General features: G+C 43.8%; 1 protein-coding gene across 1 annotated transcript in view; it reads right to left on the reverse strand.

The window, feature by feature from the left end:
• Nucleotides 1-16,015, reverse strand: part of LOC126417051 (gamma-aminobutyric acid type B receptor subunit 2) — a 430,259-nt gene that overhangs the window by 206,112 nt on the left and 208,132 nt on the right. The window contains exon 8 of the mRNA XM_050084943.1: nt 9,951-10,172. Coding sequence (XP_049940900.1) covers nt 9,951-10,172 — 222 coding nt within the window. The remainder of the gene's footprint in view (nt 1-9,950; nt 10,173-16,015) is intronic.

A 16,015-nucleotide genomic window follows, 5' to 3' on the forward strand; every position in this document is an offset into this window, starting at 1 on the left:
CCCGCTCCAATGTTTTCACTAGCTGGAGCCACAATGAGTGTCGTTCCGATTCTTCACACCGATCAACCTTTCATCTATTGGCACAAGGGATGTCGTGCGGCCGTACTTGATTGTACCCCAAACATGACTGAACCACCCCAATAAGTGTGGCGATCTACAACATAGTCGCAGCGTAAACATTGTCCTAGTTATCTCCACACATGATTATGAGTATTTCTAGCATCGATGCTGATTCAGGTCTGACCATAAAAGAGCGTTGTGCCCCACTGCTGTCTAGTCCACAAAGAGTGGCTTCGAGACCATGCAACACGAGCCTCTCCGAACCTAATTTAGAGTAAGAGCCTCGAGAGATCTTGTGGCACGTAATCCCTGCTCATGAAGCCAATTTCGCGTCGTTTGTTTCGACACTTGCACTCCTGTAACTGCTAGAACTGCCACAGTAGACGTGTAGCATTGTGTTGAGGATGTCAGCTTGCTGTTACACGCAGATATCAGAGGTGCAAACATGTTTTTCTTCCGTGGGCACTTGTGTGACGATCCTCAACTGATCCTGTGTTGCCACGCGGAGTGGCCGCGCGGTTTGAGGCGCCATGTAAGGATTGCGCCACCCCTCCCGCCGGAGGTTCGAGTCCTCCCTCGAGCATGGGCGTGTGTGTTGTTTTTAGCGTAAGATAACTTAAGTAGAGTGTAAGTCTAGGGACCGATGACCTCAGCAGTTTTGTCCCTTAGGAATTCACACATATTTGAACATTTTTTCTGACCCTGTCGCTGGAAACTTGTTCCATATTCTAGAGAAATCACTTTGACTGAAGGCGTCATTCACTGACACGTTCACTTGTCTCGTTTCCTGCTAAATTAAAATGACTTTACGGAGTCTCTGTCATACGTTACGAGGATTGTACGTCGAAACATCCTGAAGCTCTCGTAATGACACACGTCACGAATATTGCAATGTTTAGAGGCGTCTTGGTTGCCATAGAGTGTATATACTGCCCCCACACAGTAGATACATTGACTGTTTCCCCTAGAATTGCATTACATGCAAACCGTGGTACTGATATCATTACGTATTTCTGGGCCAAAATGTTTAATATTAAAGTTTCAGCAATATGCAACGTTTTTCGACCTCTGTATTAACTAACGCTTGGGAATTTGCAGATTCTGTGAACGCTTTCGGCAGTTTCAACAAAATCTGCGGGCAACAGGCCTTGAGAAACAGACCACTGACTCGGCCTACGTTAGTACACTAAATACTACACACATGACGCTACAGGTTATACTACAGTTCAACAGATTAGTGCAACATTCAGAATTTCAAGAAGAGCCAGGCAAGTTGGTTCCATACGAATTATTCTCAGCAGCCACAGATGACGATTCCACGTCTTCAGTCGGGAAAACGAAAAGAAAATATATGGTAACGGTGTTTGTCTGAGCATTCTCTTGTTCCATGCTAACGGTGACCTGTTTTCATCTCATGTGGGTAAATTTCAGTAACAAATGACAGCAATTAAAGTAATAAATTTTGAAGTATCACTGAAACAGAATTGTAATAAGACTACAAAATGAATAATTAGCACATCGGAAAAACTTTACAAATTAATAACAAAATCAGAGTACCAATTTATGAGTTTTTATACTTACTGCTGTTGAATGCAGCGAGCTGATGAACGGCAAAGCAAATAAATAAAGCAATAAAAATTTAGGCCTGAAGTGGTTCTGGGAAACTAAATATATAAACGCCACTTTTCTGAAACTAAAAGATTAGTCAGTGCAGTACCAGTTCTGATTGGCGGCAGTGAGCGTACTGTCCATGCGAAAACACTCAAAGCCTGAGGGTTGCTTCGCGAGTAACGAAGAAATGGATGTTTATAGTTTCTAGGAGGGACAGAAAACAAAAAATATAGATCACGGAATAGAATGGAGTTGAAGACGTAATTATAATTGTAGTAAAAGTCAAATCGAGATTTATGTTACAAGGAGACTACATGGAGGACAAAACAAGGAATACTTTGTTGATTCCAAAAGTTAAGAAAAGACCCACAAGATCTAATGGAAAGTGATGGATGCCAGAGTAACAAAGATGCGTTTCAGTAAAAACCGAATTGATGCAAATGTGCCGAGTGGGCCTTTATTCAGCAATAGACGTAAAAGTCTCCTTTTGAGCACGATGAATTGGATGACTGCAAAGAGTTGCATTGACGGTCGTCGGAGCAAAAAAAGGAATCTGTTGTTCTCTTAAATTCAGCATGAATTTTTGGTATAGAAGAATATAACCAGAGAGTATGTTTCGACACCACTGAGCTTTGTGAGAAGAGATCTGTCGGATGTGTTGGGCCCTCGGTCTCTTTCACCATATGAACCAAAACAACTACGCTTTAACTATGATTAAGTTTATCATGGGGCTATGAGTGTCAATCTATATTATTCCAAAAGTGCTCAACACGGTAAAAAAAAGGAAAATTTGTGGGCTAGTTACAGCTGGAGGATGTAGGAGGTAGTAATCTTCTCATTGCTCCACTTCCTATACACCAGGAACATACCAAGAACGAAACAATCTGATCAAAGTGTCCATCTGCACGCTGACGATTCAGTCTGCTGTTGATATTTACTATCTAACGAAATCACGGCACAGTAAGTGATCAAATACATACAAACTGCTTAGATGCCGATGCAAAGATGGTTTATAAACAGAATCCAGGCGATTGCAATCTGTCACAAAGAATTCATTTCCAGATGTAACCAATTGACAGAAACTACATGATTGGGACTCGGACAAGCCACAAACCCCAACACACATGCAAACAAACGACATATCTTCGAGGCGCACATCAGACTACCATTGCCCAACCCACGCACAGACAAGACCTGCTACGACAAATGCAATGAAAACATGACCCCTTTAGCGACATGACATGACAATCATCCGCAGTTACAGCACCTTCGTCCGCCTACTTAGCTGAGTTGTAACGTGTTTCCCTACCTTGCAGCGGGGCCGGGTACGATTACCGGCCGGATTTGGAGATTTTCTCTGCCAGTGGACTGGGTCTTGTTATTATAATCTCATCATCACAAATGCGAAAGTCACCCAATATGTCGTCACCTGAAATAAGACTTGCACTCGGCGGAAGACGCATTTTGCATATTTTCATTCAATAATGCCACATGGAATAATATTCTGGAGCAACTCATCTTTAAGAAAATCTTCGTTGCTCAAAATCGTACTGTAATAGCAATATGTCTCACTCACCCTCGGTCATCTTGTACACATCTGTTTATGGAGATTGGCCTCCTGACTAATACTTCACAGTGTATTTATTCTGTCATGAAGTTTGTTGTAAATAATCTACTACATTTCAAAAGGAACAATTATGTACATAATTACAATAGCAGAAGGGAAAATGGCATTTATCACTGCACCTTAAGGTTATCTTTAGCACAAAAAGGGTTGCACAATGGTGCAAGTAAAGTTTTTATTACTTACCCAGTGATATAAAAAGCCTGACACAGAGCATTGTAAAATTTTAAAACAAACTGAAAAAGTTTCTCCCTGACAACTCATGTAGAAAAATATCTATTACTGTGACATGTAAAAGATGGTGGTTGGGAATACTAACATCTGTATATTTAGAAAGATAAATGTTCAGCATGTAACAGTATTTACAAATCTCCAGAGTAAATGTAAAATAACTTGGTCCACATTATTGCAATTTGTCGTGCAAAATGATCCATGGAACGTGAAACTAACTGGATAGCTGACTAGGACTTGAGTGACTGGTGTGCTCTGATTATTAGTGTACTTTCCATATACAGAGTGAGTCATAAATGAGGGAAAATATGTCGAGGACCGCATGCTGCTATGCGTAACACATGACGTAACGTTGTTAATTTCGTTCTCCTCGGTGTACTGTGTACGTTAAACAAAAACACCTGTTAACCATTGAACGAGATACCGATGAGCCTCACGATTACGACATGTCATTCACCCATAAATACAACACATGACACACCAATCAGCTGATGTGTATCTGCCAGCGTTTGAAAGATTTGAGAAAGAACAAATTCCATCGTAATTTATGTGAAATTTTATCAGAACTTGTGAATCACACGTTGCCGGCGGAAACGGAGGGTACAGTCTGACGTTAGGGTATGTGTGTCCTGTAAGCGGAGAGAGTGGTCAACGGCGGAAGTAAAACCGCGGAGTGCATGACGTGTTTACAACACTTCTCAGCTGCTCACTGTGCCCGATACTAGCCGTGCCGACACTTGCTAACGGCCGCGTCGCAGTGTTACTACAGTAACATAGCAGGTTTCACAAACGAGGAATATGCCGACATCCACCTCACCTACGGCCTTGCAGATGGAAGAGCTGACTTTTCAAGGCAACTGTATCATGAGAGGTTTCCTAGCCGGCGCCTTCCATCCCCAAAAATGTTTTACTCTGTGAACAGGCGCTTGAGGGAGTATGGTGCATTTGTAGCAAGCACCTCCAGGATTTAGTGGTCGTCGCCGACCGTAGACGTACAGTGCACATGACGAAGAAAAAGTGTTACAAACTGCTCAAAAGGTTCAAATGGCTCTGAGCACTATGGGACTTAACATCTGTGGTCATCGGTCCCCTAGAACTTAGAACTACTTAAACATAACTAACCTAAGGACATCACACCCATCCATGCCCGAGGCAGGATTCGAACCTGCGACCGTAACAGTCGCGCGGTTCCGGACTGCACGCCTTACAAACTGTTGCGGAGGACCGAACAATAAGCACTCTACTGTTATACGAGTATTCCATAGAAACCATTACCATCCCCTTCGCATGCAGAAGGTACAGACATTATTGCCGGAAGACTACCAGAGGAGGCTGGTCTTCTGTAACTTTATCCTACGGCGTCGGACCCATGACCACCATTGTTCACGAACAATACTGTTCACCTACGAAGCCTGTGCTGTGCTGTGGGGGTTTTCTTCCACCCACTCGTGCCAGTTATGCGAATTCACTATACATTCCATCGTGAAATAGGCTTCGTTGTTGTTGTTGTGGTCTTCAGTCCTGAGACTGGTTTGATGCAGCTCTCCATGCTACTCTATCCTGTGCAAGCTTTTTCATCTCCCAGTGCAGGAGGGAGATGAAAAAGCTTGCACAGGATAGAGTAGCATGGAGAGCTGCATCAAACCAGTCTCAGGACTGAAGACCACAACAACAACAACGAAGCCTATTTCACGATGGAATGTATAGTGAATTCGCATAACTGGCACGAGTGGGTGGAAGAAAACCCCCACAGCACAGTGATACGAGGGTACCAACAACGATGCGGTGTGGTATTATTGATCACCATCTCATAGGGCCACATGTGCTACCACAAGGGCTTACAGGAGAGCGGTATCTGCGTATCCTGGATGCCGCATTACCAGAATTGTTGGAAGACGTTAGTTTGGCCTCTCGTATGAACCTGTGGTACATGCATGATGGTGCCCCCGCTCACTTCAGCCGCACAGTGTGACGCCACCTGGACAGTGCCTTCCTTTCGAAATGCGTCGGTGGTGGAGGCCTTGCAGCATGGCCAGCAAGATCGCCACACCTGAATCCACTGGATTTCTTTTTGTGGGGCCATATCAGATCTGTGATTTATGAAGGAGAGGTTGTTGATGCCAACACCCTTCAACGCAGAATAAAACATGCCTGTGATATTAGGCAACGAGATACAGACATATTGCATCGTGTTCAGCAATCCTTCCTGCAAAGAGTTCAACTTTGCCACACACATCGTGGCTGTCATTTTGAACAGTACTTATAAACCGCCATTGCAGCTTCTGGTCATGTGTTTCTACGTTAGTTTCGATTTGTAAAGCTGTACTGTATTCGTTTGTATTAACTGCCACATTCCTGTGTAGCTGTATTTTGTATTCTGCATCTATGTACTCGTTTCTTAAAACTAAGTCTGAGACACAAAAACCAAATTATAAAACATGTTTGTACGGTAGTGCAGCCCCTCCTCCCGTTCCTTTCCCTATGCCAACTAGTCACGATACATAATATAATACCGGCGAGCGTAACCGGTACAAGATAGATGTGGGCGCTCGCAGTGTCACGCAGACTGTCGCTTGTCGCCGCATACCTCGCCTTCTCGTCAGCAGCAAGACTACGTGCAACACTCGCATGTTGTGCCGTGTTGCCGAACTGTCCCCTTGGCCAATGTCCGCGCACAACTCCACCCAAAAGTCCACTTCATAATTCCAGATTTTTACCATTCAATTGCATTGTCATTGACATAGGAACATGCGGAAAACGAATTTATGTTTGCAACTCAGTGTGTACAGAACTGTGTAATATATTTGGTTTAAGTATTTGTATACTACGAACAGTGTAAACGAATGATCGTGAGATATATGGATGTTAATTTGACTAGAGCTGTGTGCCTAGTGACAAAACGTAGGACAGAGACGCAAGGCAAAGATGGTGGTCTTTTTGTGGGTATGGGAGCCGGGCGGGTAAGCTGGGCTAGAGCAGCCTGGGGACACACGTGTTTTAGTTCCAAGGTGGGATCACGCCTATAGCATCATTCAGAAGATAGTCTTAAGTTTATAAGTTTGTGAGCTGTGAACATTCTGGGATTTACAATGTCTGTGATGTAGTGAACTGTTATTGCCGGGAAATGCTCTGCTAAAACTATTTTAGATTCGACTAGACAGTTGTGTGTAGTACCCTCATTCATAGCAATGCCATTTTCTATTAATAAAGGAACGATGTAATTCTAAAGTGTGGTAAACTTGCATTCCTCTTTCCAATTCCTGATTTCATTGCTCGGTTTATTGTTGCATGCCAGTATGTCACTGACTGACATCAGAGGCCACATTAATAGTCGTTAATCGCTTATGTAAGGGTATAAAGCAAAGGTGTGCAACGAAACCCCTGTGCAGACGAACCGTCTGCCGGACTGCTACGAGCAGTAGTTAGCGCTAACCGCTGGTAACGTTGTATGGTACCATTTACGAGGGTCACTCCAAAAGAAATGCACACTATTTCTTTAAAATCCATCTTTTATTCTACATGTTTGAAAGTTTTACAGTGTGTAGATATATCCTTTAGGAACAATATTTTCATTGCTCCATATAATTTCCATCCGTGTCAACTGCCTTACGCCATCTTGGAACCAGCGCCTGTATACCCGCACGGTAAAATTCTGGACCAACCTGTTGGAGCCACTGTTTGGCAGCGTGCACAAGGGAGTCATGATCTTCAAACCTTGTTCCACGAAGAGAGTCTTTCAGTTTCCCAAAGAGATGATAGTCACATAGAGCCAGATCAGGACAGTAGGCGGGTGTTTCAGTGTTGTTCATCCGAGTTTTGTGATCGCTTACACGGTTTTTTGACTGACATGTGGCCGTGTATTGTCGTGCAACAGCAAAACATCCTGCTTTTGCCGAGTGGTCGAACACGACTCAGTCGAGCTTGAAGTTTCTTCAGTGTCGTCACATATGCACCAGAATTTATGGTGGTTCCACTTGGCATGGTGTCAACAAGCAAGAGTTCTTCGGAATCGAAAACCACCGTAGCCATAACTTTCCCAGCAGAAGGTGTGGTTTTGAATTTTTTTTCTTGGGTGAATTTGCACGATGCCACTCCATTGATTGCCTCTTCGTCTCTGGTGAAAAATGATGGAGCCATGTATCATCAGCTGTCACAAATTTTCCAAGAAATTCATCCTCACCATTCTCGTACTGTTCCAAAAGTTCGGTGCATACCGTTTTTCTTGTTTCTTTGTGAGCCACTGTCAATATCCTGGGAACCCACCTGAGCACAAACTTTTTTTAACGGCAACATTTTCAGTATTCTGCAAACTCTTCCTTCCCCTACCCCAACGTATTGTGACAATTCGTTGACTGTGATGCGTCTGTCAGCAGTCACCAACTCGTTAACTCTCTGCTCATTGTCTGGAGTGTGTCTAGTACGAGGCCTGCCGCTGCGAGGACAATGCTCAATATTGCCGTGCCCGCTTTCATCACGTAACCTGCTTGCCCACCGACTAACTGTACTGCGATCGACAGCAGCATCTCCATACACCTTTTTCAACCTCTTGCGGATGTTTCCCACTGTCCCGTTTTCACAGCACAGGAATTCTATGACAGCACTTGCTTCTGACGAACGCTTCGACCATAGATACTAGTAGACTGGCCTTACTGTGCAAAAGCTATAGGGCTGGTGTGGCTCCAACATAGACCACAAAACGTGGCGCGATTTCAAATCAGCGGTCTACCATCCTATGTTTGTATCGTACTTTCCCCACATTTCTCAACTGACTGCCAAACGCTTCCAAGAAAAATTACTTTTTTGTTTTCGAAAAATTGTGCCAGAACTACATTTGACCTGGATTTGTTCACAGTACCATTTATAAAATCTAACAAATACATCGAACGCCACTCTGGTGGGCAGCGGGACGAAATTACTATAAACTATCAATTAAAGTAAAATGTGGTTAAAATTCTTTTAAACAGTAAGAGTGGGCTCGTGTCAAAACTTTGAACATTGGATTCGCCGCGTTTTGAGCTCTAGTCACTTATAAAAGAAAATGGGATATGAGAATTATGTCAACTATAGGTGCCAAAATTGCCGACTGTAGGAGCAGGTCCATTTTAGACTATCAATTTTAGGTGCACTTCAAAGGTTCAGTTCCCTCTATTTTACAAAAGTTTAAACAATCAGTTTAAAAAAAACGTAACGTGCTACAGTTCTATTCTAATACAATATTTTACTAACTCGCAGTTATCACACACATTATAACAACATTCAGACTTACAGGTTTTGGAAGCACATATTTCAGAAGACGAGGCATCACCTAACGAACGCCTTCTAGTGTGTGATTTACGGAGCTTAGGCCTCTTCGATTTCATATGCTCCGGAAAATCAAAAAGTGTCGGGATAGCATCACTACTTAGCCAATTCCTTCCAGTCTTAGCCCTACAAATACATCAGGATTAAAATTGACAGACACTGTAAATAAAAATTATAAATATACATTGTAAATAATAACTAACCTATCAAAACACTTCTCCTCGAAGTGCTTCGAGCAAAGGCGCGTATGTGCAGATGGCTTAAAGTTGTTCCGTTTCAGGGCCTGTATCCAAAGTTACCTTCGGTTTTCATCATTAGGGAAACTATGAGTAGTGTGTGTGTGGTTTGAGGTTTTCGGGCGTTAAACAGCATGGTCATCAGCGCCCAAACGCATAGAAACAGGAACACATGCGGTGAAGGGACGAAGGCGGACAGCGAACAAGGAGAACGGCTAAAAGACACAGTAGGAACGAGAAACAGTTATACTTACTTCTGTAAGCGAATTATCATAGATACTTTCCAAAATGTAATATGAGTCTGACTTTACAGGCATCACTTTCAACACTTTAATTTACGTGATACTCTATTCCAAGTGTAAAAAACATATAAAAGTCACTTCAGCAGATTTCAATAAACGCATCTGCACTGTCATAGAAACACTTACACGTGAAATGTAATGCCATTTCCCCCGACAAAGCGCTGAGCACAGCCATAAGCGCAACACGAAACAACGATGTTTTGCCAACATCCACGTGACTTCAGCCCAGGGATGTTGGAGCTACGAAAATGACGTCAGGGCCAGTCTATTATATTTACGGTAGAAGGACGAACGTCAAGTGTAGCAGACATCTTGAAGACATGCTGTGACGGCGCCACCCACAGGAACAGGTTGAACTAAGTTTGAAAACAAGCGGGAAGGATGTATCTACACACTGTAAGACTTTCAGACATGCAGAATGAAAACTGTATTTTTACAAAAATAGTGAGCATATCTTTTGGAGTGACCCTCGTACATAACTTTGAGGTCGGTATTTGTTCTGTCCTTTCCGAACAAGTTTTGTTTTGGCCAGTCGGTACTAGGTGCGGCATGCTAGCGATTGCGTAATGCGGGCGGCGAGCTTACCGAGACTCCGAGGAAGCTGAGGAGGCCCATCTGGCGCAGGAACTCCTGGGCCATGTCGCGGCGCGAGTAGTCGAAGTGGCGCACGGTGGTGGCGCCAGCCCAGCGGCGGTGCGCGGCGCGCAGCGTCAGGGCGATGGCCCACACCGCGTCGTACGTCTGCGGCGCGTACGGCGACACGGGCAGCGCGCGCCGAGAGAACTCCTCCACGAAGTGCGCGTTCGTCTGCCGGCAGGCGGACGCCACACGCTGGCCATTAGCCCTTTAAATCATTTATCTACTAGGTTACCTCAAAAAGTATCTCACACATCAGCGGGAAAATGTTCCTATCGGAGAACAAAACAATGTGAATATGTTCCTGTTTATATTAAAGACTGATTGAAAAGTGGAGTAACAGCTGCTTCAGTCTACCTTTTCGAAATTTCCCCCAAAATTTAGGGATGCGAACGTAACAGAGCATTTTTAATAAACAACTCACCTCAAATTCCCACAAGCAACCCTAACTGTAACTCACTTACACCCACTAACAATCGCTTAAGTCGCTCATACACATCCATTTCCGCTACCCCTTTCTCACTTAGCCATTCAGCCCAACTCATTGTCATTATCTGTTTGTTACTGTCTGTCATTGTCTCTTCTGTCACAGCCACAATCTCCTTCATATTGCCCTATTACTGCAGTCTACATCTACATCTACATCTACATACGTACTCCGCAATCCAGCATACGGTGCGCGGCGGAGGGTACCTCGTACCACAACTAGCATCTTCTCTCCCTGCTCCACTCCCAAACATAACGAGGAAAAAATGACTGCCTATATGCCTCTGTACGAGCCTGAATCTCTCTTACCTTATCTTTGTGGTCTTTCCGCGAAATGTAAGTTGGCGGCAGTAAAATTGTACTGCAGTCAGCCTCAAATGCTAGTTCTCTAAATTTCCTCAGTAGCGATTCACGAAAAGAACGCCTCCTTTCCTCTAGAGACTCTCACCCGAGTTCCTGCAACATTTCCGTAACACTCGCGTGATGATCAAACCTGCCAGTAACAAATCTAGCAGCCCGCCTATGAGTTCCTTCTATGTCCTCCCTCAATCCGACCTGATAGGGATCCCAAACCCTTGAGCAGTTCTCAAGAATAGGTCGTATTAGTGTTTTATAAGCGGTCTCCTTTACAGATGAACCACATCTTCCCAAAATTCTACCAATGAATCAAGGACGAATATCCGCCTTCCCCACAACTGCCATTACATGCTTGTCCCACTTCATATCGCTCTCCAATGTTACGCCCAAATATTTAATTGACGTGCTGTGTCAAGCGCTACACTACTAATGGAGCATTCAAACATTACAGGATTCTTTTTCCTATTCATCTGCATTAATTTACATTTATCTATATTTGGAGTTAGCTGCCATTCTTTACACCTATCACAAATCCTGTCCAAGTAATCTTGTATCCTCCTAGAGTCACTCAACGACGACACCTTCCCGTACACCACAGCATCATCACCACAGTATCATCAGCAAACAGCCGCACATTGCTATCCACCATATCCAAAAGATCATTTATGTAGACAGAAAACAACAGCGGACCTACCTCACTTCCCTGGGGCACTCCAAATGATACCCTCACCTCCGATGAACACTCACCATCGAGGACAACATACTGGGTTTTATAACTTAAGAAGTCTTCGAGCCACTCACATACTTGAGAACCAATCCCAAATGCTCGTACCTTAGTTAGGAGTCTGCAGTGGGGCACCGAGTCAAACGCTTTCCGGAAGTCAAGGAATATGGCTTCCGTCTGATACCCTTCATCCATGGTTCGCAAGATATGATGTGAAAAAAGGGCGAGTTGCGTTTCGCAGGAGCGATGCTTTCTAAAGCCGTGCTGATGCGTGGACAGCAACTTCTCTGTCTCAAGGAAATTCATTATATTCGAACTGTCACTGTCTACCTGTTGCTCTCTCTTATTGTTAACATGTCATTCCTTCCGTGCTAATGCTGCTGTATCTTAAAACTGTCACTATCTCTCTCTTCCTCGTTGTCGTTGTCTTATATTTTGTCTCTCATTTTCACTGGCTCTCACACACTTGCTCTTTGTCTTTATTCATCCCCCTCGCCCCCGCCTCTGGCACTGTCTCCTTCACTGTTTTCATATCACTGTTCTCTCACTGTCAGCTACGTTCCACCGCCACTGTGTCCCTCTCATTCTCTCACACTGTCACTGCGTCCTTCGTCATTTCTATAAAGCAACCACTGCCTGCTACCTTCTAGCATTCATTAATTTTTCCGTCTCTTTGCCACTGCCATTGTTTTCTTCTCTTTTAAGCATTAAAAACCGCGCATGTATTGTAATACCTAAATATTTGGGAAAATTTTTAAACGGGGTGGGGCAGATATAATGAGGCACTGGTACCCCCCTTTCAATTCAGAGTCTTTTAAATAAACAGGAAAGTATATTCATTTTTTGTACTCCGATAGAAGCATTTTTCCGCTGGTTGCTTGTTTGTCCTTACTGTCGTAGGACACGTAACTCATCTGAAAAGAAAATATGTATTGGTCAGTAAAATTTAGATAGTTTACTTACGTGAAACTGAAATAACGCAAAGCTAATTTTACACCTCAGACTGGATTTTACGTGCAAAAAAAATCTGCATGTGCTCCAGCACCGCAACATGGGATTCCCAGACGATAATGGAGACATTGTTGAGCATATTTGTCCGTGCTACGTCACTTGATAAACTACGTTTTCGTCTTACAGCGGATTTTACGTAAGTATTTTACGTGTACAAGTATTATAACTTTGAATCTCTGTATCTTGGAAACGGATACGGATATCAAGAAAATTTTCGAGTTCATTCGAGATCGGGATCTTAGAAATATATCGCAAAAATATCAGCCAGTTGCTGTGCACAGCCGTCTTCGAATGCTTGCTTCGTTTGCCTAAGCAGAAAGAAGTGTCTAATACTCGTACTTTGATCCTGTACTGTAGTAATGACACCAAGATGGACTTCTGTTGGGTACACAAATCGTCCCTATCCCAGGGGCTATCCAAAACACTGACCCTACCTTTTTATCACCAACAGAATTCGTGGTATGAACACCGGAATATCCCGTTCTCACGCGCGGCGTTTTGGGACATACACTACTGGCCATTAAAATTGGTACACCACGAAGCTGACGTGCTACAGACGAGAAATTGACAGGAAGAAGGTGCTGTCATATGCAAATAATTAGCTTTTCAGAGCTTTCACAAAAGGTTTGCGCCGGTGGCGACACCTACAACGTGCTGGCATGAGGAAAATTTCCAAAAGATTTCTCATACACAAACAGCAGTTGACCGGCGTTGCCTGGTGAAACGTTGTTGTGATGCCTCGTGTAAGGATTTTGATAAAGGTCGGATTGTAGCCTATCGCGATTGCGGTTTATCGTATCGCGACATTGCTGCTCGCTTTGGTCGAGATCCAATGACTGTTATCAGAATATGGAATCGGTGGATTCGGGAGGGTAATACGGAATGCCGTGCTGGATCTCAACAGCCTCGTATCAATAGCAGTCGAGATGACAGTCATCTTATCCGCATGGCTCTAACGGATCGTGCAGCCACGTCTCGATACCTGAGTCAACAGACGGGGACGTTTGCAAGACGGCAACCATCTGCAAGAACCGTTCGACGACGTTTGCAGCAGCATGGGTTATCAGCTCGGAGGCCATGACTGCGGTTACCCTGACGCTGCATCACAGACAGGAGCGCCTGCGATGGTGTACTCAACGACGAACCTGGGTGGACGAATAGCAAAACGTCTTTTTTTCGGATGAATCCAGGTTCTGTTTACAGCATCACGATGGTCGCATCCGTGTTAGGCGAACTTGCGGTGAACGCACATTGGAAGCGTGTATTCGTCATTGCCTTACTGGCGTATCACCCGGCGTGATGGCATGGGGTGCCATTGGCTACACGTCTCGGTCACCTCTTGTTTGTATTGATGGCACTTTGAACAGTGGACGTTACATTTAAGATGTGTTACGACCCGTGGCTCCACCCTTCATTCGATCCCTGCGAAACCCTACATTTCAGCAGGATAATGCACGACCGCATGTTGCAGGTCCTGTACGGGCCTTTCTGGACACAGAAAATGTTCGACTGGTACCATGGCCAGCACATTCTCCAGATCTCTCACCAATTGAAAACGTCTGGACAATGGTGGCCGAGAAACTGGCTCGTCAATACGCCAGTCACTACTCTTGATGAACTGTGGTATCGTGTTGAAGCTGCATGGGCAGCTGCACCTGTACACGCCATCCAAGCTCTGTTTGACTCAATGCCCAGGAGTATCAAGGCCGTTGTTACGGCCGGAGGTGGTTGTTTTGGGTACTGATTTCTCAGGATCTATGCACCCAAACTGCGTGAAAATGTAATCACATGTCAGTTCTAGTGTAATATATTTGTCCAATGAATACACGTTTATCATCTTCATTTCTTCTTTGTGTAGCAATTTTAATGGCCAGCTACGCATCCTGTTGCACGCATACGGATCATTATGACAGGTCAAGTAATTTTTATTGAATGTCACTTCAGAGTGACAAAGATAGGCGACATGCTTTTTCAGTGTGTTACCAACTTTTTATAGACGACGGCGGAATATTCTACCGCCCCTGCAATTCCTCGTCGATAGAAAATCACCTGTTTGTCACAGAACCATTTGTGAAATGCTGTGTGAACGTTACTTCCGCTGGAAAAAATCTCTCCCCCGCAGAAGTTCGTTCAGCTTACCGAAATGATGGTAACTGCATGGTGCAGGACTGGAATTTGTGGCGAATGATTCCAAACCTTGCAACGAAAATGTTGAAGCCAAGCGTATGTTCTTTGAGATGGAAGGTGCTGATCGTTGATGTTTGTTTCATTTGGCCTCGAAAGTTTGCAGTTTGTTTAGCTATTGGGAACGCATGTGTATATAGACTATATAATTGTACAGAAAAATACGTGAATGCATATCAACAGAATCGAAAGCTCAAACCATCAACTTTCCACAAATGTTTAACAAATCGAATGGTAAGTGAACTAGACGTATTTACGTCATCAGTTCGCACTACTTCTCAAATTTAATAAAGAAGTGATACAGATAAACGAAAATATGAGTACTAAAGAATTTTCCCTATACTCTTAAGAAAACTGACAATCACTTTATACAGGTGAATGTCTTTAGAAACCAAAGAGAAGACGCTGACTGATGGAGGAGGTAACCCATACTCATCAAACTTTTCATAAATTCCAATCGTCCATTGTCAAATTTGGAACACGAAGGCAAGACGTGGTTTATATCAGCTTCTGAATCTGAATCACCTTCACATGAAGGGGAATCGTAAATATTGATACTGTACAGATGTGTAGGAAACGAGGCAGGGATAAAGCGGTGTAGAAAGATGGTGAAGATCGTAGATCGGTCAGAATGAGTCCTCGCAAACCACTGCCTTGTAGTAATTTGAGGTTGTAATACCTCATGATATCCACCTTCCGTTTGTTGGGACGCATGCCACATCTCCTGCAATTGCTCTCTTCTGTGGCTCTTGACTTCACGTGTTAATCTGTATAAAGTAATTTCAAATCGAGAACAGTTCCTGTAGATACAGCTTGCCTCGCTAAAACGTCAACTTCCTGATTATATCGGATGCCAGCGTGGGACTGCACCCAGAGCAGAATGATTGCCTGCTCTCTCTCCGTTTATAGCGAATATATTCCAGTATCACATCCAAAATATAACAGTTCGTTGCTTAATTCCATCTTCGGTCTTGAATATCTTTAAGAACACTTTTGGTGTCGGACAGGATTAATAGCTTTAAGAAGAAAGTTGAAAGTACAAACATAATTGCTTCAAAAATTGCCACGGTCTCCGCCGTGAGAACTGAAGCACTTTTAGGCAGCTTGTAAGCTTTACTGATTTTGATCCGAAGGTGCTGAAGTGTAGTGTAGGAGAACTACGCCTCTGCTTAATTCTTCTTTTTGGCCATAAACCCTGCGCCTTTGTTTGCAGATGGCAGTGATCGCGGACCCAGTGTAATCGTAGTTTCTA

Source organism: Schistocerca serialis, chromosome 8, assembly GCF_023864345.2.
Source record: "Schistocerca serialis cubense isolate TAMUIC-IGC-003099 chromosome 8, iqSchSeri2.2, whole genome shotgun sequence".
Lineage (NCBI taxonomy): Eukaryota > Metazoa > Arthropoda > Insecta > Orthoptera > Acrididae > Schistocerca > Schistocerca serialis.